The 24,548-nt window shown below is 35.9% G+C and overlaps 2 protein-coding genes across 4 annotated transcripts in view; one reads left to right on the forward strand and one right to left on the reverse strand.

Moving 5' to 3' along the window:
• Positions 1–24,548, reverse strand: part of PSME4 (proteasome activator subunit 4) — a 105,081-nt gene that overhangs the window by 59,434 nt on the left and 21,099 nt on the right. For all 3 annotated transcript variants that reach the window (XR_005365982.1, XM_038551259.1, XM_038551258.1), the window contains exons 4-11: positions 13,595–13,639; positions 11,596–11,745; positions 8,635–8,698; positions 8,041–8,115; positions 6,748–6,870; positions 4,310–4,402; positions 3,492–3,757; positions 491–677 (exon numbers count right to left, since the gene is read on the reverse strand). Coding sequence is in view for 2 of the 3 variants with exons in the window: in XM_038551259.1 (XP_038407187.1) it covers positions 491–677; positions 3,492–3,757; positions 4,310–4,402; positions 6,748–6,870; positions 8,041–8,115; positions 8,635–8,698; positions 11,596–11,745; positions 13,595–13,639 (1,003 nt within the window). In the remaining variant the exon portion in view is untranslated. The remainder of the gene's footprint in view (positions 1–490; positions 678–3,491; positions 3,758–4,309; positions 4,403–6,747; positions 6,871–8,040; positions 8,116–8,634; positions 8,699–11,595; positions 11,746–13,594; positions 13,640–24,548) is intronic.
• On the forward strand, positions 23,684–24,091 carry LOC102151783 (inhibitor of DNA binding 2). Its single transcript, XM_038549552.1, is given in 1 exon segment — positions 23,684–24,091. A coding segment is annotated over 1 exon segment (408 nt).

A 24,548-nucleotide genomic window follows, 5' to 3' on the forward strand; every position in this document is an offset into this window, starting at 1 on the left:
CCCCCCACCTAAAAATGCAACTTTACCTGAGGATAAATAGAAAATGCTGAAGCAAAAGTTAGAGATTGGGAAAAGTGGGAGGGTGAGCAACGTTTTAAGGAGACGTGTATAAAACGGGACCTGACATTTTGCAACTAGCAGCTTTTATCATGCTCCCTGTCACCAGTGTAGACGGAGGAAAGTCCAAATGATCATATACTAAGATTTTCAATGTCTCTGCTCAAGGAAAATAGTAAATATACAATGAGCCTTAAAAATATCTTATGACTACTCAATGTATGCAGATTATGGCATATTACTTATAAAGGATGACATATGGATCAACTAGCCATCCGCAGATCTAAACTTGGGCATCTACAGATATAACCCTTTTACCATTAACAAGTTTTACACTGACCTATGTTCTAAAGAATATTTGAACAAAACTTAAAAAGATGTCTATTCACACAATTAGAACTCAGACACAAAACAGAATAATAAATATGCTTACCATGCATTTACTAAAGTCATTTGGATCCACCCCAGGCAATGCTCTCATCAACAGAGGTAGCATGTGTGTTGGACCTTCAGGAAACCATTTGCCCCCTGATACCAAACTGCGGGCTACTCCAATTACACAACTTAAAGTAGCTGTGAGCTGGTGAGGTTCTGTTAAAGTCTCTAGTGCAGGATACGTTCTACAGTTTGAAAACAGAATTAAAAAAAAAAAAAAAAAAGCTTAATCACAGGTAAACATGCACAATACATTAAATCTATCAAACTCATAAACTGCATGTTGGCCATATGGCTGGTAGCTAGTAGAATATTTTGAGTAAATATCTGCTCTCAAATTTAACAGAATCACACACATAAAGGATAGGTACATGTTTCCCCAACCTCCTGCCACCTCACTACCTTTCTCTACACAAATTCCACAGTGAAAAAGAACATAAGCTGGCAGATTTTGCATTAATTTCAGCCTTCTGAATGCACTTCGACATTCCAATAGGACTGAATCTAATCTAATAATCAGTGATTATTAGAATTTAGGAACAAGTCAAAACTACCCTATTCATCCTTTTATTGAAAAAACAATCTTCACTAAAATGATGAGATTTCTCCCATTTTATACCTTTAATAAGACGGGTATATTAAATTGGAAATCAGCTCTAGAAACATATGAGGAGATTCCTGAAATTAGAGTGAATAAACGAGGGAGAATAATACAAATACAATCTTTGATCAACAAGTAAAATACAAGCCAAGAACATTCACTCTTTGATACAGTGATATGTTTTCCAAGAATCGATCCTGTTGCACATGGGGTGGGTAGGGGAATCTAAAATGCAGTAATTTTACATTTCGTTTATGCAGAAAAAGTAAATAAGGGAAATTTCATTATAAGTAGAAAAAAAAGCAATTATAATCAGAGTAAAAAAATAACCAAGCCTATGCTTTAGAAGATGAAGAAAGCAACCCAGCTCTTTAACACAGGCTGTCCTTAGGAGATATAAAAGTCAGTACCTAAAATTTATTTTCTACCTTTTTACTTTTTAAAGGACTTTTGCTTTTGAGAGTGAGCGAGTGCAAGTAAGTGTGAGTGCACGCACATGTGCAGGCACAGCAGAGGGGGAGGGAGGGAGAAGGAGAGAGAAGGGGGTGGGGGGAGAGAGAGAAAGAATTTTTAAAAAAAAGATTTTATTTATTTATTCATGAGAGATACCAAGAAAGGCAGAGACATAGGCAGAGGAAGCCTGACGTGGGACTTGATACCAGGACCCGAGGATCACAACCTGAGACACTTAACCACTGAGCCACCTAGGTACTCAGAGAGAGAGAGACAGAGACAGAAAGAGAGAGAGAGAGAGAGAGAGAGAGAGAGAAAATATCCTAAGCAGGCTCCCCAACCAAGCTCGAAGCCCAAGGCAGGGCTTGATCTCATGATCCTGAGATCATGATATGAGTTGGACTTTTAACAAACTGAGCCAACCTGGCACCATAAAGGACTTTTGCTTTCATAAAAGAAAAACCTTTAAGAATATTTCTCTGTCCAAGCATATATCACTCAATATGTTATTAATCTGTCCAAAAATTGAAAATTTAAAAAAATGAATAATTTTACTTGTATTTATTTTTTGAATTTTATTTTATTTAAATTCAATTAGTTAACATATAATGTATTATTAGTTTCAGAGGTAGAGTTCAGCAATTCATCATTTACTTGTATTTGTAAGCTTTATTCCTTCTACTAAAATATGTATCTCTCTATTCGTAATTCAGCAGCTGGCAAACATAAAATAAGGCAAAAGAAAGGGAAAGCCAGGAAATAACCCAAACACTACAATCTTGGAAATTTTAACTATGCAAGTAGCTGAAGTCCCTCCATAGAGGCAAGTCTCTCCTAACAAGAAACATCAAGGGAACTGCCACTGAACTGTGAGCTGCTGCTACCACATGGAAGCCAAAGAGCAAAGGATACTGGGGGAACGTTGAGACAGTAGCAACAGCCTAATTTTCCCATCCCATTTCCTACTTAAGTTGTATGTGCTAGCAGAGTTTGGCAACTCAAATTTATAAATAATGGAGCCCCACTTTGGTCAAGATCTTTAACACAATATCCGACTCCAAGCAAATGTGCCCAATTCTCCTATTTCAATTTTAAGTCAGAAAACAGGCTGTCACTTGCTTCCTGTCACTAAGGATCTTGGACTCTTAGTTACGGAGCTCAAACTGTTAGACTCTTCTGGGCCTGAAAAACTAATATTCTTCCATTTTTGAGGAAGACATTAAAAGAGAAATCATAAAGCTCAAGTCCAGGCAGCAGAGGAATTAAAAGAAAGCTTAAGTAATATTATATAAGCACAGAAGGCCTATACTGTGACAGTAATTAGGCAAAGGGAAAACTATTTTTATTATTTTAACATATGAAACAAAATGAATGCAAAAAAATCCACACTGTGGATTAATAATACACATAAAATTATACAGTATATGAAAATAATCAAGACAGTCAAATTTTTTTTCTGTATCATTGATTGATTCAAAGAAATAAAAGAAATCCAAAAACACTTTCCAGTACTTAGTGACACACACTGATGTAAAATAAGCCAGGGCTTAATTAATTAGTTTATTAATTTTTTTTAAAGATCTTATTTTTAAGTAATCTTTACACTCAACAAGGGGCTCAAACTCACAACCCCGAGATCAAGAGTCACATTCTTCACCAACTGAGCCTGTTAGTCACCCCTTAATTTATGAGCAAAAATGTGCCTAATACAAAAATACTTTATCCATTCCGCATCGATTTTTTTTCTCTAGTAAACCTTTATCAAGTTACCAATCATTAGGTTAAAATGTTTTGCTTCCCCTAAAGGAACAGGAATAAGCACTGAGAAAGCAAAACAAAAGCCACAAAGGAAAGCCAAGCAGAAAAGAAGAATAGAGGGAAGACATAACCAGAACAGCTGTAGCCACAGCTGAGGCTTCAACCAAACATGTAAAGCTACACTTACCTTTCAAGTACAGGGGGTATTACTAACTCAGGTCTCATGAGTGCAAGATTCTGCAGAGCCTGGGCCGCTTCTAAACTACCAGTTTTGCTAAACATAGCCAAGAGGACAGGTTGAATAATGCATCGTACAAAGTCTGTAACATCTTGATCAGTAAGCTTATGGCTATCAGGCACAGGAGTTAACCAAGAAGGCTTCTTGTATCTTTCACGATGTAATCTTCTAACAACACTGTTTGGCAACCGCTGAAGTAGTTTCATTAACTTGTTCTGGGGATACAGAAGCAGAAAGTCCAAGGTAGGTTCTATTTCCCATACAGATATTTATGGTTCTTTTCTACCCTCCAGATAAAGATTCTTAAAATAGCAGCTCTTACAATCTATTACAAAGACCTGCATGGCATAACTAGATAGAATAAAATGCTATTATCAATTAATTATTGATGATAAAAATGTGTTTCAAATGTCAATTTTAATTTTTCACACTAGATGAATCTTCTATTACATGAGAAACCATTTTAACCAGGCATTATGGGAAAAAGACCCAAAACAAACAAAACCCACAACTGACATTCCTGTTGCCAGAATGTGACATTTTGTCATCAGTTACTAGACCAGTATTATCTTCATTTATGTTTACGTTCTATGAACATGGTAACTTAATTTGATCTTTTTTTTTTTATCTTAATCACCTATATATAGCCAACATTTATATGAAAGACAGAAAATGTATTACAGGTTTTACACAATAGAGCAATGTAAACTGTGTGACCATATCTTTAAAAAATTCCAAACCCTACAATGAAAAATGAACACACTCACCAGCCAGCGCCCATTATTTGAGGGATGATAAAAAGACGTGATGCTGTTAAATAAACCAGCCAAGTGTTTTTGCACTAGCTTACTTGGTCCACCCTATTCAAATAAAAGAACAAAAATATTAGTAACCACAATACACTGGAAAAATGAAAGGACTGACAGGCCCAAGCTTATATATACCTTTCTAACATAGTACACATCCATTTTGCTGACAAAAACCAATTCTACCTCTATGTAAGAGTCAAAAACAATTCCCCAGTGAACTTCCTACAATCTTCTATGCAAAACACTCTACTAAAAATATGGGCAACTTACTGAAACCAAATTAGATCACTGAAAGATCTTTTTCAATTTTGGGTATCAGCATTATTTTACTCTTCTGCAGTGAAATAACTTTTGTCACTAAGACTTCTCTTAAAAAAAACAAGAGTGGTAACACCAGGCATAAAAAGCATTCCTTAAAGGATTCAAGAAGTCAATTTCTTTTTTTTTTTTTTAAGATTTATTTATTTATTCATGAGAGACACAGAAAGAGGCAGAGACATAGGAAGAGGGAAGAGAAGCAGGCTCCTTGCAAAAAGCCCAAAGCAGGACTTGATCTCGGGATTCCAGGATCACGCCCTGAGCCAAAGGCAGACGCTAAACTGCTGAGCCACCCAGGCATCCCCAAGAAGTCAATTTCTTATTGCAGGAAATGAATGAATGCATTTACACAAATGCATTCAAATATTCTATTATTCCTAAATGTTTCAAATGAGTAAATCTGTTATATTTGACCACATCCACATTTTGATTCAAAAGAAAAATATTTTTTTCTTAATCTATTACCAAAACAAATACACCAAACAACAATATGGGGGAAAAAAATGAGGAAAAAAGTCAGCATGCATCTTACCAAGTTTGACAGCCCTAGAAATAAAGAACTACAATTTGGTTTTAATTTATTTTTTAAAGTTTTATTTATTTATTTAAGAGACCGAGAAAAGTGAGAACACATGCAGGGAGCCTGATGCAGGGTTCAGTCTCAGGACCCTGAGATCATGACCTGAGTCAAAGGAAGACATTTAAGTGACTAAGCCACTCAGGTGCGCCTCTAATTTGGTTTTAAGACCTTCTCTCTCTCTCTTTCTCGCTCTCTCTCTTTTAAAGATTTTATTTATTTATTCATGGGAGACACAGAGAGAGGGAGGCAGAGACACAGGCAGAGGGAGAAACAGGCTCCATGCAGGGAACCTGACATGGGACTTGGTCTTGGGACTCCAGGATCATGCCCTGGGCCAAAGGCAGGTGCTAAACCACTGAGCCACACCCAAGGATCCCCACCTTCCCTCTCTCAAGATGATCTTTCAAAAAGGGCATAGACCTAAGGTAGACTGTTGAGTTACATTAGGAACATTTCTTCCTGCTGAAAGGAAATCCATGTACACGTTCCCAAATGATAATAGGTCAACTACTAAAAAGATCATCATAATTCCATTGCAAAAAAACCCAACAAAAATATTAATAGTGTAACATAATAATTAGCATTTTTGATTTATTATACTCAACATTCATATTTAATACAAAACTGTCAATGGGAAAAACTGAGAATAGCAACATTAAATAAAGTTGATAGTCATCACGATATAATCCTATGGCATTTCAACTCACTGCTGATGTAAGATAGTAAACATCTAAATGTTTTTGCTCTTATGGAGTATTAGAAAGAAAATGTGATTTTTCCATATTTAATAATGAAATAGCAAAAATGGGGAGAATGAATTTTTTTTACATCTAAAAATAAAATTTAATAGCCAAACTTCTCACAACACCTCCTGCCTTTTCCACAGAAACGACCAACCAAACAACATAATCTGTGAATATATCAAATACAGAATAATTTTAAAGAGAGAGCAGTAGAAGCAATATAAATGATAATCCAGAAAATTAGAGTATAAAATTATTCTAATATTCCTATTTGCAAGATGACACTGAAATCCAAGCATGTGGATATATTTTTCCTTTCCTTCAACGATGTCAGTAAAGTAATCCTCCATATTCTCCCTTTACCAAGATAATTTCCTTTGTTTAGTAAGCTCTGTGTCAGTGTAATCTTCGACACTGAATGCATTCGTACCGAGCATATGTAAAATCCTGAGTACTAATCACAGATTTATCATTTTCAATTTGACCTTACATTTTTGAGTCTGGTTCTTGATCTGTAGGGCTGTCAGACATTCTAAATCTCTTTAATCTTTGACTCCATTATTAAGAATCACTGGCTAGAGAGATTTACAAATGGTGCATTTTTCTACATTCTGGGTCTGGTTAACATTAGCATACAACATCAGAAAATATCCAAGAATCCAATGACCAACTAAGACAGTAACATGGCCATTATGTGATTATGCAGAATTTTTGTACGGTTAATACAAAATTAGATGAACTAATGTGTTACAAACCATCATAGCGGTGATCCATATCACAGCATGTCCTATATCATAAGCATTTGTTAAAAATCTTGGGACTAACACTTGACTGCTTCCCACTGGGAGGTTCAAGCTTCTCAGAATTCTTGTAAATATCTTTAAAAGAAAAAAGAAATAAAGAGTAAATATTTATATGTATCAGGTAACTCCTTAAATAACTGAAGTGTTATATTTTACTTCATTCTTTAAAAGTTTATTGAAATAATATCTACACTCAACATGAGGCTTGAACTCAGGACTCCGATATCAAGAGCTGCATGCTCTGATGACTAAGCCAGCCAGGAGCCCCTATTTACTTTCTTTTAAATGACACTGAGGTCACAGGGCTGTGGATAAGAAGCAGCTGTATCCATGTACCCATAAATAATCAAATGAGATATAGTTACACATAAAAACACAAAATATAGACAAGTACAGTTAAACATGAAGTATTTTGGCTCCTTTCCATCTCTCTACATATAAAATTATTTTTCTTATGCTTTCATTCCATGTCAAGAATGTACAAAATGCAAATACCTAGAATCCTTTTCAAAATTCTAACATTTATTTGATTTTTTCCCTAGGAATTTGCATTTTAATCTGTCATTTAATAATTGCATTTTAATACAATTAAATTTATATTTAAAATCTGTCATTAGTAATAGGGAGCCCAACAGTGGGAGAAAATCACTTTTCCTCCTATACTGGAGACTATAAGCAAAGGTAAATAGAATATTCATCTGCTGCTCCCCAGCCCTGCTCTATTGTCACTGTGCATCAGAATCACTGGATGCCTCATGCCAGCCCTCCTCAACCTACTGGAGGTGAAACAATATGGAAGATATTAAGTGATGTTAAGTGTTGTTAAAGAACACTGTACCCAGAGACACTCATAGCTGTATTTACTCTAGGAAATATGATCTAAAAAGTGAAGAACACTCTAGAATAGCAATCAAAAACAATACACAAAATTTGTCAGGAGGTATGAATGTATGAAGACACCCTGAATAATATACTTAGTACTTCCTAAATTACTCACTTTGAAACTTCTATTTCATGTCCTACACAGGCAAGATAAAAATCACACATTTATGATACCTTGGTATAATCAAAAACTACAATTAGTTTTTGAAAATAAATGATCTACCCTGGTAAATTTCATCTTTTTACTAGTGGTCAACAAATATTTTATGCATCAACATACAAAACACACTTCTTAAAGACACAAAAAGTGCTATGAATGCTACTGTATGTTGTATATGTTGTATGTTCAAAGTTCTTAATTACCTTTGGTACATATGGATCCCAATCTATGTACCCTATATTATCGGTAGCCAATCGAGCAAAGAGATTTACTAGTTGCTGAAAGTAAACAAAAAAGAAAGTTAAGGAAATACACCTGTTGTTATTAAGTGTCACAGTCACATCTATTTATTGTTCCCAGCTGTTATCATTAGCACAGCTTAATATACGGTTTATGACTCATTTTTTAATAATCTCCAAATTTAAGTTCTAATTATTGTCACCCATTTAAAATCAACTGCAGATGAAATGATTATTAAAAGGGAAATGACAAAGCATCATCCACAATGCAAATAGAAGGAGAAATTTTAATCTAATAAGCATACAGAAAACATCCACTATGTGTATAGCAACATGCTAGTGAAGGTAGTACAAAAGGAAACAACAGCCTTACATTTCATGCATTTTATAATACATGTATATGCTTCTAGATATTGATAAAACCAAAAGAAGTATCTATTTCGGTTAGAAACAGCAAACAGAAAAAAAAATTACAATATTGTTAATAGTCAATTCTAAGGAACTGATAATATTTATCAAATGACCTGATAGCAAAGGAGGAAAAAATAGAATACTCACCCCCTCCCACTGTGGGAGATTTTGCACTGAAACCCAAAGGCCAATTAATTCATCAAACCAAAGTCTGAAGAAGAAAAATGTTATGAATAGCAAGTGATTTATAGAAAATGGTTCAAAGCCAGGTATCCTTTGAATTTTCTAATCTATTATTCTTACTGATAACTACACACCCTAGAAAAAATAATACTGAATGTTATAAATTTAATGGAACTAATAACTACTGTTGTCTGAATATTCCTCTTGCGATATATTTATGCCAAGAGAGTCATCTCCTCAAACCTCTACTTCATTGGTACGGGTGCCGGGGTCACTCAGTTGGTTAAGCACCTGACTCTTACTCTTAGTTTATGTGCAGGTCATGATCTTAGTTAGGGTCCTGGGATGGAGGCATCAGGCTCATGTTCTGTGGGGAGATCACTTGAGGATTCTCTGCCCCTTCCCTGGCTCGTGCTTGCAAGCACACTCAAATAAAAAAAAAATTTTTTTGTATCATTAAAAAAACAAACAAAAAAACACCTTGGGGCACCAGGGTGACTCAGTGGTTGGCTCTGTCTTTGGCTCAGGTCGTGATCCTAGGGTCCTGGGATTTAGCCCTGCCTGCATCAGGCTCCCTGCAGGGAGACTGCTTATCCCTCTGCCGATGTCTCTGCCTCTCTCTGTCTCTAATGAATAAATAAAATCTTAAAAAAAAACCCAAAACACATCTACTTCATTATTAAATAATTATTATCCACCCCCATCTGATACTGTTGACAAGTGTCTCCTTCTCCCTTTCTCCTCTCATATTTTCCTATTACTACCTGTTCTTGCAATTCTCCCTTATATTCTTTCCTTAAGCCAATTAGTTTTTTCTTTTTTTAAGATTTTATTTATGGCAGCCCAGGTGGCTCAGCGGTTTAGCGCCGCCTTCAGCCCAGGGCCTGATCCTGGAGACCCAGGATCAATTCCCACGTCAGGCTCCCTGCATGGAGCCTGCTTCTCCCTCTGCCTGTGTCTCTGCCTCTCTCTCTGTGTCTCTCATGAACAAATAAATAAAATCTTTTTGTTTTTTTAAGATTTTATTTATTTGTTCATGAGAGACACAGAGAGAGAGGCAGAGACACAGGCAGAGGGAGAAGCAAACTCCATGCAGGGAGCCCTATGTGGGACTCGATCCCAGATCCTGGAATCATGCCCTGAGCCAAAGGCAGAAGCTCAACCACGGAGCCACCCAGGCTTCCCAAGCCAATTAGTAATTATACCATTAATTAGCACCAAAATAATGTTCGACAAAAGAAATTAGCTATAAACTATTAGGTACAATTAAATTATCATGGGGGAAATAATCTCAGATTAAACAGAAGAGAATTATAAGGGCAAGAAAATGTTGGAATATTATTCAGCAATCTTTATAAATGTCAAAGAAAATAAAAAGTTTTTAGAATTTCTGAATCATAGGGGCGCCTGGGTGGCTCAGTCAGTTAACCATTTGCCTTTGGCTCAGGTCATGATCTCAGGGTCCTGGGACTGAGCCCTGCATCAGGCTCCCTACTCAGTGGGGAGCCTGCTTTCTCCTTCTACCCCTCCCCCTGTTCATGCTCTCTCTCTTTCAAATAAATAAAAACACCATAAAAAAATTTCTGAATTATAACTAAAATTTCACAAATATATAGCTATGTACAAAATTTCTGATTTAAAACCTCACTACAGAAAATATGGGGGGTCTGGGGAATAAGCATGAACCCACAACAGAGTAATAATAATACCTATTTTCTTCCAGTCTTCTTTTCATACCTTTTTCTTTTTTTCATAAAAAAGTTGTTCAGTTGGGATGGGGGGGCAGAAGGGGGGGAATTTGCTTCTTCTTTTCCCTCTGCTCTTCCCTCCTCATGCTCTCTCATATGCACTCTCTCTCAAATAAATCTTTTTTTTAAAGAGCATAATCTAAATATTTTTTTCTTTTCTTTTCTTTTTTTTTTTTTAAGAGAGAGAACACATACACAAGGCATGGAAGGAGGGGCAGAGGGAGAGAGAAATTTAAGGTGGCTCCATGCCCAGGGTGGAGCCCAACACCTGGCTCAATCTTAGGACCCTGAGATCATGACCTGAGTCAAGAGTCGGCCGCTTAACCAACGGAGCCACCGAGGTGTCCCTAAGTATCTTTTATGCTAGGATTTGTTATATACCTAGAGTCATCTAGAAAAAAATAATTCTTAAAAACAATGCAAAGACTAGAATGAGTAAAGAAAAAAATTATTAAAAAAAAACTAAGAAAAACTACAAATGACGAATAAGACCAAGTTTTAGCAAAATACTTTTCCTTTCCCTGTACTCCACACAATTTAACATTTCTTATCACTGCCTATTTACTGATATTTTCTACTTCTTTTTTCACTTTTTATTCTTTCTCTTGATTTCTTAAAGTCCCTATCTTCACTTTTTTCTTTTAAGTTATTTCTACACCCAAAGTGGGGCTCAAACTCACAACACCAAAATCAAGAATCACATGCTCCACCAATTGAGTCAGCCAAGGGCCGCATAAAGCCCTCATGGTATTTGGCTTGACATACAAGCATTATTCTCTCCTCATTTACAATCTTCTGTTTCACCCTCCACATATTTTTCTTTTCTTTTCAATGATAGGCACAGAGATAGACATATATATATATATGTGTGTGTGTATATATATATATATATAGAGAGAGAGAGAGAGAGGGAGAGAGGGAGAGAGAAAGAGAGAGAGAGGCACAGACACAGGCAGAGAGCAGCTCCATGCCAGGAGTCCGATGCGGGACTGGGTCCTGGGACTCCAGGATCGTGCCCTGGGCTAAAGGCAGGCGCTAAACCCCTGAGCCAGTTCAAGTATAATTAACACAACGGTTGAGTTAAATTTTTGTTTACTTATTATGGCTTTACTAGTTGGCTTAAATATCTCCATTTCTCGTTCTGTTCTATAATTTGTCAAGGTGTGTATATACTTACTTAAAACCTTTATGATGAAGTTCTGGAGGAAGGGAGGTAGGAAGAAATATTTCAAAATAAGTGATGGCCTTTTGCATTGTTACATCAAAAGGACACATTAAAGGCCGCCATTCTTCTAGCATCTCAGCTGTGGCATCTGCTGGGAAGTATCTGATAAAAAAGAAAGTTTTCATTTATCTGATCATTGGCTAAAAGGTCTACAACATTAATACATGACCAACAAAAAAGGGGGAGGTAGGGAATGAATTTCCTAAGGGACAATAGACCCTTAAAATGTTAACTTAAGTACATTTTTGCAACTCTAAAATAAATACCTTGTAGCACTTAAAGGTAAATTTCTTCTTGTCTATAGGACTTAGAAAACTGCTATAAAGCTAATAAAACTCCTAAAATACAGTAGGAAAAAAATCCAGTCACAGAGAATCCAGTCTATAAGAAATGGATAATCAGTAAAATGTGAAAGAGAACAATAGTCCAGGAACCTCTAGGCACATCTGGACCAACCATTTACTCTCACTGCACCACAGAGCTCTTTTGTATACAAGAGTAGACTAAACTAGATGGTCTGGTTTTACAGGTGCTAACATTCTACAAGTCTATGAAATGGGCAGGAGAGCCCCTAGGGTAGAGAATATTCACAAAATTAAAATCTGAAGTGTACATCCACACACAAAACAGGTAAAATGGAGAAAGAGGACCCATGCATAATTACCAAATACTCATTAAGGGAGGTAAAAATAACATTAAGTGAATGAGAAATTCAGATTTGGGCATGGTCAAAAGTTAGGAAACCCTTTCAAATACATGTGTAGGTTTGGCCTACGTGTCACGTTATTAATACTATTATATCTTTGTTCATCTGTATTAATTAGAACCACACTTCATTCCTTAATATGAAAAGTAAAACTATATTTCTAGCAATACTCCTTTGAGTTCATCAAGCATCTATGTGCCAAGTCACTATGCTACAGTTTAGAATGAAAAAAGAAAAAACAGAGAATATATTCTGCCTTTAAAGATCTCATACATCAATTCTCCTTTCTTAATTTTTCAGAGTCAACTGTTAGCCTTGGGTGTTCTATGAATTACCTAAGAGGCTAAAAACTACGAAGTACCCCAAGGATAATCAAATTGCTGGTGAGGAAATGCAGGCCTAGAGGTCACTGCCTACCTCAAAATGACGTGGCTTATGACTCAGCTTAGATCTTAAGCCTCAATCTTAAAAGGGAAACTACATCCTAAAAATACATTTGCTCAAGATTGAGAGTATAAAAGGTCAGCAACAAATATCTGATTTATAAAACCATTTATATAACTTTAACTCATAAGAATATGATAAAAGTGATTTCCATTCAAAAAAATTCACTGTATCCACACACAGCAGGATAAGCAATCTTAGAACAGCCCAATAAATAATAGTTCAAGTCCACAGAACTGGTTATTTATTTACACTAAGCTCTACATCCAACATCTCGAGATCAAGAGTTCATGCTCCACCAATTGAGCCAACCAGGGGTCTCAAGTTCATGTAATGGAGTTGAATTGATTAAAACTAAATTCAACCCATATTCATCTTTAAACATCAGAATATGCAATATTTCTGTATGTTCTACTGAAAGAGAACATACTTTAAAAATGTCTGAATACTATCTTATTACTCACATTTTAATACAATACCTACAATGCTCATTTTGGAAAATATTTTTGATCTGAGTAATGATATTCTAGGAAAATCTTTCAAATAAAGACAATTATACATAAATTATGGCATTCTTACTTTATAATGGGTAACTGACACCCACACCACTTAAAAATTTCTCAATTTATAAATGAAATCTGAATAATTCAGTTCAAGAGTTGGAAATGATATGTTATGCCCAGTGACTAACATTAAAATGTTAAAAATGATGTATACCTTTAGTTTCCTCTTCCAAGCATACTAAGAATGGAGAAATGCCACAGAAATAAAAGAAGTTTTATAAATTGAGAAGCTACTTACGGTCGGCAGCTTTTCACGAGTGTTTTGAGAACATTTTCTACAGAACTAGGGGGGAAAAAGCCATTTGATAAATTAGGTTGGTGTATTTTGAAATGCATCTAATCCAATTAATAAGTGCTCTAAGATATGCTCATACATTTAAAAATTATGTGTGATGCAATAAGTAATCTTTCTCTTTCATACAAACAGAACTACAAGGATTAACTACTTAAACTCTGTAATCTACTCTTCCTTTTGCCCTTGATTTGTTCATTCTCTGTTGTAAACTAAAGGGAAGAAAACTGGGAAAAGGACAAACCATTTTCAATCTTTACAAAGTAGGCAGCAATGACATACATAGCATATCAAGAAGGATGCTCAAGTGGCTTAAAACTTCAAATACTAATTTTTATTTTTATCAAAGTGCTTTTACATTGAAACACAAACAGCAGACAAAATCTAGTGTGCTTATATCAGCAACTGCCAGAAACTAGTTTTCTGTAACCAATGGTGGGAGTTCTATAACACTATCAGGTTATTTTACTGCCAGCAACAATTAACAAAAACAGCAACAGCCATCTTTTTGACCTACTTAAAATGTTAGTTGAGTAACATTAAAAAGCTATAACTTATTTCCAACTTTGTAGGTGGTTCAAGTGAATTTAAGAAAACATTAAGTATTTGATTATGGATTTATAATAAATGCTTGTCTTAATGAAAAGGCCAATGTGTTAAAAAAAAAAAAAAAGGCCAATGTGTACTGGTTTAAACATACATGGCCAGAATGGAATATTTAAATTAATTAGACTATTGTCAAAAGAGGTAAAACACAAATAAACAAAACAAAGGGCACAAGGTAATTTTGGACTGGAATTTTAAAATAAATGTGTGGCTACTTACAGTATGATGTGTACAAGTAAATAAAACAAGTCCCCAAATCTCAAGAAAAAAAATCAGGGGGGAAAGGGGTAACTTTCAGGCAGTGCTTCCACCTGACACTTTCGCATTAAGCTTCTTGAAATTGTTAAGTCCAGAAGTCTATCCAACCTCCCTGAAAGCTTAAGAACTAATCTGTAAAGAAATTCCAAGGAATAACACAAACCAAACTCAGCACAAGTAATCAATTATACAACCAAAAGAGAAAACTATGATTTCATTACTAGAAGCTGTAGAAATCCTCTTTAATTTCAAAACTAGTTAGAAAAAAATTAACTGAAGGCTACAACACATGAGAGAATTCTAACATTAAAAAGACCATATGGCCAGAGAGACATGGAACATTTTCTTTGATTATCAAGGAGAGATTCTATCTTCACTCACAAAAAAGCTAAGCAATTGAGGACATAGAATCAGTTTAGAGAACATCTAAGTTCGCCTGGTTAAAAAAGGGGTAAACTTCTCCAACGACATTTAAACTCCCTGAAAACCACGACTATGATTTTTACCTCCGGGCATTTCCAAAGTACTTTTAACAAAATTATGTGTTCATATACATATTTATGCATATTTATATTTATGAATTTACAATATACAGTAAACATTTTCTATGAGAGCAACAAAGAGCACAGATCTTTGGGTCTTCTTTTAGTTTGGATGGAAGAACCCCGTTTAGAAACAAATTATATAGACAAGGTTTAAAGAACTATCTAGTTCTACACTAAGTAACTGATCAACTCAAATGCAGATTTTAAAAAGATAATTCTAAAATGGCAAACTTTCTGTCCCAGGAGATAAGCTGAAGATCTGTAATACTACCAGGTCCTAAAGTTTGTGTTCATGTTGACTTTGTATTTATTTTACTGTTTCTGTGACAACTCGTTTGAGTGCAACACAGAAAACCTGCTATTTTCTATTCCACCAACAAACTTTCATATAATGTAAAAAAATGTTTCTAGAAGGCAGTGAAAGGCTGCCCAGCTACCTGCTTTCTCCAGTTCCCTTCACTCTTTACAAGAATAGGTGGTTAATTATAATACTTGATAGCTGTCACCTCACTCATTAGAGGGATGGGGTATGTGGGAAGGTGCTTTAGTTCATCTAAAATAAAGTCAACTTCAACCCCTCCTTATATATAAGGCCTGTGCCAATGGATTTATGCTCTTTATCCAGAAAAGGGTACAATCTCTCTAACCTGTGATATCTGTATAGTGACCTTTTGTGATTCTTGTAATCTCTCAAGATGAAGGGAACAATGTTTCTGTTTAAAAATAAAATAGAAGGTTAAGGCTAGATGCTACTAAACTATATTGCACTAATTTTTAGAGGGAGTGGATAATCACTATGTACTTTCCCAATTGTTGGAAATTTATACTAAAGTGATTACAATTCAAAACACTTTTTTTTGGTTTTTATCAAAAGGGATTGATCTACAGAAGGAATAAGCTTTGAATGGGTTTTCTCATATCCTACTTCCTGTTAGAAAAGGCATGTTAAGTTGAAAAGAAAGCCATAGCATATCATGCAATAGTTCATAACTTGGGCTTAGAGTTGGGACAGATCTATATTTGATTACCAGTTCTCCTACTTACTTTCTTCAATAGTAAAGCCTCAGTTTTTCCATCTATATAATAATAATAATACCTACCTCTCAGAAGGCTGTTAAAAAATTAAATGAGATAATGTAAAGAATACAGTTATCTGGCCCAGAATTAAGCACTAAAATTGTTAACTATAATTATTATTTCATACTATCCAAAACAAATTACATTTTCAGGCTCCTCAAGAACTATTATCTTGTGTTCATTTTGCTTTTACATTTATTCTACTGTCTCTTAATAATTATTAATGTATGATTTAGGAAATTACATCTATTTTGATGTGATTTAGTAATTAAATGTAATTCCTTTCCCAAGTCCCACCCTGTTTATTAGGGCAGACACTAAGTTCTTGTCCCAGTTCTTGAGCTCTTGTCCCAGTTTCAACAAATGACTGTGTGAGTTTTCCTCTCTGGGCCACAATTTCCTACTCTTTATGATGACATTAGTAAAATAAATGCCAAATATATAGCAGAAAAGCTTGAGGAAAGCCAAAAACTTTAGCCTCCAGTTACACCATTTATTGAGATAGGGGACTTATATAAACCTGGAGGTTTATGCTTCCTACCTCCTTGGCCTTACCTAATTCTCTGGACAATATTCACTTCTAAACCAGAGAAATGTATAGCAAATGATACATTCAAGATGAAAGCAGTGTGGACTACCCATAGTCAGAAGTATTTTCAGCTTGACTTGACAATTCTTGAACTAAAATTTAGTTTCAGAATTATCATATTTGCTTTTTTATAAATGAACTGGACAACTGTAACACTGGCCTATTCTATATACCTCTGCCTTAACCTCCTTATAATTTAATGGTAATTGCCTATATAATATTTTCTTTAAGAATGTACTTCGTTAAAAAAAGAATGTACTTCATTTCATCCAAAGAACCTCAAGTTTTACCTGTCTTCTCTATATCTAAACAAACACAATCGTCAGTTCATCAAACACTACCCATCTCATATCTAATCCTTCAAAATCTAATACTGTGTCTTTAAATCAGCCAATACTTATTTTTCACAGCCACTTCACACAAAATTAGGGTCAAGATAATTCTATCATAAGAAAGGTATAAGTAAAGTATAACATCTTCATCACTGAAGTAGCATTAACATTGATTTTTCATCATAACTACTTTCAGAAAAAAGTATGCTTCTATGGCTAGTAGTAAGAAGTTGTAATAATCCTGACCACTCAAGTAAAAAGAGCATGCATAACTGCTGAGAGTGATAAGGCTGATCAGTATGAACTAAATATTTTTTTAAAAGCTTTAAAAAGAGCAGTTTCTATAGAAAGATCATTATGACACAGATACAACTTTTGGAGGAAACACTACCAAAGTTATTAATAAAAATCAACTACTTATTTTCTAATTTCCAAATAAAAGTGAAAGTGGTATTTTATTTATTTATTTATTTATTTATTTATTTATTTATTTATTTATTTTAAAGATTTTATTTATTTATTCATGAGAGACACAGAGCGAGAGGCAGAGACACAGGCAGAGGGAGAAGCAGGCTCCACGCAGGGAGCCTGATGTGGGACTCAATCATCCCAGGTCTCCGGGATCACGCCCTAGGCTAAAAGCAGCGCTAAAACCACTGAACCACCGGGCTGCCCTTAAAGTGGTATTTTAAAAGAGCAAATACAATGTTCCTCAAATACCATGTTAAAAATCACTATACCTACCTTTTTTTTTTTTAATTTTTATTTATTTATGATAGTCACAGAGAGAGAGAGAGAGAGAGAGAGAGAGAGAGAGAGAGAGAGGCAGAGACACAGGCAGAGGGAGAAGCAGGCTCCATGCACCGGGAGCCCAACGTGGGATTTGATCCCGGGTCTCCAGGATCGCGCCCTGGGCCAAAGGCAGGCGCCAAACCGCTGCACCACCCAGGGATCCCCTCTATACCTACCTTAATAATCACTGCTTATTAACAAAATAACCATAAACTATTTTAAATTTCAACAGGTCCTCAGAGAAATCACTTTCATCATTTCATTATTATGTTAAATTCTATAGCCAGAGATCATTCTTGAGCTGCTGATAGTAACTTAAGCTTAGAAACGTAACCACATGTCTCAAGAAACCCTCCAGCAGTAAGAACATGTCATTTCCATGTGTTGAAGGGTGAACAAAGGATTTAGCTGTATCTCAGGGATAAGAATACCAAGTCAAAGTCCTTTGTCAGATCAACTCAGAAACAAACACCATCAAGAACAAGGTAATACTAGGGGTGGTGGAAGGGGAGGAGGGCGGGGGGGTGGGAGTGAATGGGTGACGGGCACTGGGGGTTATTCTATATGTTAGTAAATTGAACACCAATAAAAAATAAATAAAAAAAAAAAAAAAAGAGAACAAGGTAATAATCAAGTTTCTCCAGAGGCAGAATAATATGAAAAATGAAAATGTTAATACTCTATGATCCCCATAGAGAATGATATATGGAAGAAAAATAGATCTTAAGAAAATAAACTGAGCTATCTAGACCCAAACTGCTCATCATGCAAATATGTAAACCTTAAAAAACTCACAAAAGCGAAACTGATGGTGACAAAACTAAAACAAATTTAAACACAGCAATTCAAATATGAATCGTCCATGCCCATTTGTACAAGCTGATCTATGCATAATTCCTCCAAGCCTTGTCAGAAGCAAGAGTCTTCATTAGTAACTTGCAATATGTTATTCTAATTTAAGTGTATGGGGCATTATTTTAGGAAATAAAACTAGGCCCCTAACACATAAATGCTTCCTTTTTAATGTAAACAATAAGTGATTCTTAAGTTGCTATTATCAAATTCAAACTCCTTTCCAATTTTGATTTTTTATTAAAAAAAAAAAAAGACTCTACAATTTGTTTCTCCAGTAGAACCTAGAAACAGAGAAGAGTGCGAAATGTTCCCTTGCCCCTGAGGCATATAGGCAGAAAGTAAAAAAGGGAGAGGAGAAGAAGACGGAGAAAAATAAGGGAAAAGGAGACAGGAAAAAAGAAAGCTAAATAATCCTTGCTCCAAAAAATAGAACCAGCTTTTTAAAACATGTTGAAATGCATGGCACCCTAAGCTGTAGTTTCAAATAAAGACATATACACAAGGCACATGAGTTTAAGACTTGAAAGACAGTTAAATGAAGCAACCTTTCACTTTTGATTATAAAAATAGTATTCTAAAAATAGTATGAACACATGCAGTCAGCTGACAAAACTGTTTCAAAATGAATCAGAATACATCTAAGATGAAAATACTCCAAGCAGAACACCAATTCCAAAAGTATGCCATATTGAAGGGTTTTCTGGGGTTTTCTGAAATAAACTGTTTGTGAAGTTATAACTTTATCACTAGACTATGAACACTTGCTATACTAATACACTAAACAGAAACTTAGGTAGAAAGGTAAATTTTAAAACGTTTAAATTGATTCCCTATTAGAAATTCAGTGGACATAGACTAGCTCTGAAGAACATAAACTAAAAAGTATTGCTCTATGGCTCTCCAACTGGTTTCCTTAACATTTCTGCAGAAGAACTAAGACTACTAGATTTCTCTGATTTTAAAAATCAAGGCAAGTGTGATGAAGAAAGTCCAAGAACCAAAGAATCGGATAATCCTTCACAGACACATAGCCTGACCTGAATGGAAATAAGGTAACAGGTACTCCTTTCAAAAGGTGGTATCTGATAACAGTAAAAAGATTACAGAAAATTAGAGAAAATAAAAAAATAATTACAATCCTGAGAAATGTTTTAAGTACAATTCCTCTACTTTTTTTTACAGAGACATTAGTTTCTAATTTTATCTTATAGGGCTGCCTCTCACCAAGCAAGAGCCCCTTTCAAGAGTGGTTCCAAATCCTCACTATGCTTTGTGATCTCTTTAAATTGAAACAACCCATTAGCAATTAAAAAAAAAGTCTGCATCAACAGAGCTGCACTTCCTTACGTGTACTCTATTCAGTTGGAGGCACATAGCCCTGGGTGTGAGCACTCCAAGCCACTGAACCAAAATGGTTTATCTTCCTGGAGCATCAATTATAGTCAAGAGATACAGAGGAGAGAAATTTTTACTTATGAAAACATCACTTAATAAGCCTAATATAGATATGAATGTTTAAAATAACATGTAAAATTTCCAAGAAATTTCTCACACCAGAGCACTTTAAGAAACACCTCAGAGCCTTGAGGAAAAGGAAAGGAGGTACTAAGTAGACAGTTTGACAGTACTGGTATAAGGAAAAAAGAATACTGGTTTTAAAACTACAAGATCCAGGTCTTACAGAATTCAAAATAGGAAAAAAAGAAAGAAAAGAACATGGAAAGAAAACATGAGGGCCTGATTAATGGGGCAGAAAACTTTAGATTGCGGGGACACAAGGTAAGCGGTGGCAAATCTATGCACATGGAGGGAACATTTTGGAAATGTACAGGGCATTTTTAATGATCCCAATTACTGGGGAGGATTCAATGGAACTTTAGTGATCCTGGTATATTGGGTATCCTGCAATTCATGGAATAGCCACAAATAATGAAAAATTTTTGTAAGACTTTAAATGTCCCACTGTAAACTTAGATACAGGTAAAAAAATTTTGATCCTAAAAGTGAAGAAGTGCTTTAACCATTAAGTATTTTTTGCAAGTTTTTTTTTTTTTTTTTTTTTTTTTTTTTAAGATTTTTTGATTTGAGACCAAGAGAGCAAGTGCATGAGTAAGCATGGGGGTGGGAGGTGGAGAGGCAAAGGAAGGGAGAGAATTCAAGTAGACTTCCCCCACTGAGCCTGGAGACCACCCGTGTGGGGCTCCATCTCCTAACCTTGAAATCATGACCTGAGCCAAAGGCAGATGTTTAACCAACTCCTCCACCCAGGCACCTGAAACACCCAAAGACTGAAGACTATTTTTACAGTCTAGAGCCAACTGTCATTACACTAGCAAAAGCAGACATAAGACATGATGTCACAGAATTTCATTAATACTTTTGTTGTTAAAATGCTTCATGTTACTGTCATCTTTTTTGGTATGGCACAAAAGGCAGTTTACATTGTAAAAATTTGATATTGACGTTATTGATTCAATTTAGCATTGTTACCTTTCAACCTTAAAGATATTGTCCCCCGAAGTCCATAGCACAAATTCTCTATGACTTCATATATCAAAGTTTCATTTCCCAATTCTTCCTTTACCTCTACTTCTTTTTTAATTTTAAGATTTTATTTGAGAGAGAAAGAGAGAGTGAGAGAGCACAAGCAGGGGGAGGAGCAGAGGGAGAGGGAGAGGGAGAAGCAGGCTCCCCGCTAAGCAGGAAGCCCAACGCAGGGCTTGATCCCAGGATTCTGGGATCATGACCCCAGCCAAAGGCAGATGTACCCAGGCACCCTGCTATTTCTTTCACAAGTAATAAAGTTCAAAAATAATTTTTGTGATACCATTCCGTACCATCCACATAAAGGATAACTGTGGCACTGTATTAGAAATAAGACCAGTTTATCTGCAAGAATATCGCACTTCCTTTTCCTCAGCTTAGTGCTCTAAAATTAAAACGACTTCCCTCTCTTTTCTCATATTTAAATAAGTCTTATCTGTTATTCTTTATCCCAGCACTAGTTTTTATTTTAATGTCCACTCATAATGCTGCTCTTTTATTTTCTTGTGCTATATATCCTAAACAAAATGTATTTGGACCTTTTTTAAATCCAAACTTACTCATTATAAGTACATGCAAAATCTGAATACCATTTTGTGTCTTTAGTGTAATGATGCCTGCATGTCTGAAATATGTATTTTTTTTCAAGATTTTATTTATACATGAGAGAGAGAGAGAGAGAGGGGCAGAGACACAGGCAGAGGGAGAAGCAGGCTCCACGCAGGAAGCCCAACATGGGACTCAATCCAGGGTCTCCAGATCAGGCTCTGGGCTGAAGGCAGCACTAAATCACTCAGCCACCCGGGCTGCCCTATGTATTGTTTTATAATAAACTACCGTCTCATTATAGGAATCATTTTATGGTTAAGACATTATTTGTACTTATTTTTGTCACTGAGTACAGATAAAGAGTATAGGTAGATTATATTACTTCTATATTTCATTTCAGAATAGCCAACTACACAATACAAAAGGGGGTCTGCCTGCTTTAAGCCAAGGAAAGATTTCAGCAAAGACACGATGTTTCTTCAAAAGATCAAGAACAGCCATGGTGAAACTTCTAAGGAAGAAGGTTTCCTTAAGAGCAAGAACAAGGGGATGCTGTAGGAAAAGACACATGGTAAGCAGAGGATGAAGATGCAGGGGAGGACTCTACGCACAGGCTGACAGTAACAGTGTTGAGCACTGACAAAATTTCCAGGAAGGAAGAAAGCCGGAGCTGCGCACTGCCAGACTTAAAAGGAAGCAGCTGCCTTTGAAAAGGTACATCTCAGTGCAGGAAGCAAGACGCTTACTTATGAAAAAGCAAGTAAGGGACTTACTGAAGAAAAAGAAGAAATTTTTGAAGAAATCGCCTTCTTTCCCCTAGCATTTACCAAAGATTTTCTGAGGCAGCCAAAATAAATCAGCCAGGAAAACTTCAGAAAGATAACTGGTCTGTGAAACGGTGATTCCAATCAAAGCCTAAATGGCCACATATTTTAAGAAGGCCCAGTCACCCCAGTTCATGCCATGTTTCTTCCAGCAGAAATAATACTCAAAAGGAACCTTCACAACAAAGCTTTTATGCTAAATTTTGGGTTTTCATACTAAATATTTGAAAAAAATATATTTGAAGATGTACCATTTAGCTTCATGATGAATTTTGCTCTATGGTGGAAATTGGTTTCCTTGTTTTAACCCATGGAATCTTCAGAAATGATCTCTCACCACTGCATTTGTGACCACTAGCCAAAAACCAATTAGGGCCTAACTTCAGGATCACCTATAGTCATGTTTTTGTTTTTTAAATTATTTTCATTTACATCATTTCACTATTTACTTATGACCTAAAAATCTGTTAAAGTCTGCTATTTGCAGTCATTTAAAAAAAATTCTATTAAGGGTTTAACAAAGGCTGCTGACTTCAGTGAAACCTGAGAAATTTTCATGGGTTAAAAAAACTGAACTGGGAGGCTACAAGAAGTCCTGAAATAATGAAAACACGCCTAGAATTGAGAGAGAAAATGCAGGAATAAATCCTTAGACTTATACAAGCCTATAAAATGGTGCTCTGCAGGAAATGAGTACATGTGTATGACAAACAACTATAGGTATTGAGGGGAGAGGCAAATTGAAGAAAATTGTAGAATCTTTCCTAAAAATAACCTTGATCACAAATACTTTAAGAGTTTCTTCTTGGGGATGCATGGGTGGCTCAGTCAGTTAAGCATCAGACTATTGATTTCATGATCTCAGGGTCATGGGTTCAAGCTCCACATTGTGGAGGCTACTACAAACAAACAAACAAACAAACAAACAAACAAACAAACAAACATTCATTCTGAGCCCAGCCCAGTGCAGAGGATAGGAAACTCAAGAAGCTCTATGGGCAGCAGAGGCATAAGCTGCTGGGCAGCTGGCTCCCTCCTGGTCTCTCCTTCCCTAGGAGGTCAGTATGAGAGCCTTCCGTCCAGTGAGGTCTGTTAGGAAAAATAGCCTTTTAGACCACAGCCTGGTCATCTCCCGGAACAAAACCCTGGTGGAGGACCAAATGAGCCTGCTGTACAATATGAATGACGGCTACTCCAGGCTCAAGGACAAGGTGAGCAAGATGGAAATCCTGCAACAGGGCACACTGGACCTGCAGATCGCCCTGGACTCACACCCCAGTATTGTCAGCCTGTACCACTAGTGACCTGGGCAGAGTAAGGCATCCAGGACATCACTGACCACCCTAAACACAGACATCAGCATCCTGTCCTCACATGCTGCTGAATTCCCTCCTGAATCAATGTCAAACGACAGTGCTCTATGGCTGAATAAACGGTTTAGGACTTTCCTTTTCTTTGCACAACAGCAATGAATCCAAAGGATCTTTTAAGACACTGATCTTCTAGTTTTTTAAAGATTTTATTGATTTTGAGAGCAAGTGAAGGTGTGTGTGCACAAATGGGGAGAGGGGCAGAGGGAGAGAGAGAGGGAGAAGCAGACTCCCGTTGAGCAGGGAGCCCAATGTGGAGCTCAATCCCAGGATCCTGGGGTCCTGACCCAAGATGAAGCAGATACTTAACCAACTCAGCCACCCCACACCCCCGAACTTCTTTTCAACCATTTCACAAGGATAACAATACGTTGAATGGACATTTTTTAAAAATGGAAAGAAAATTAAGAACAACCATTTTCCCCAAGGTGACTGTGATATTAGCTATTTGTGAAAAAGACTTTTAAATGCCCTTTCTGCAGTTGAAAGCTTTTTTTTAAAAAAAAAAAGATTTTATTTATTTATTCATTCATGAGAGACACACACAGAGAAAGGCAGA

This window comes from Canis lupus, chromosome 10, assembly GCF_011100685.1.
Source record: "Canis lupus familiaris isolate Mischka breed German Shepherd chromosome 10, alternate assembly UU_Cfam_GSD_1.0, whole genome shotgun sequence".
Classification (NCBI taxonomy): domain Eukaryota; kingdom Metazoa; phylum Chordata; class Mammalia; order Carnivora; family Canidae; genus Canis; species Canis lupus.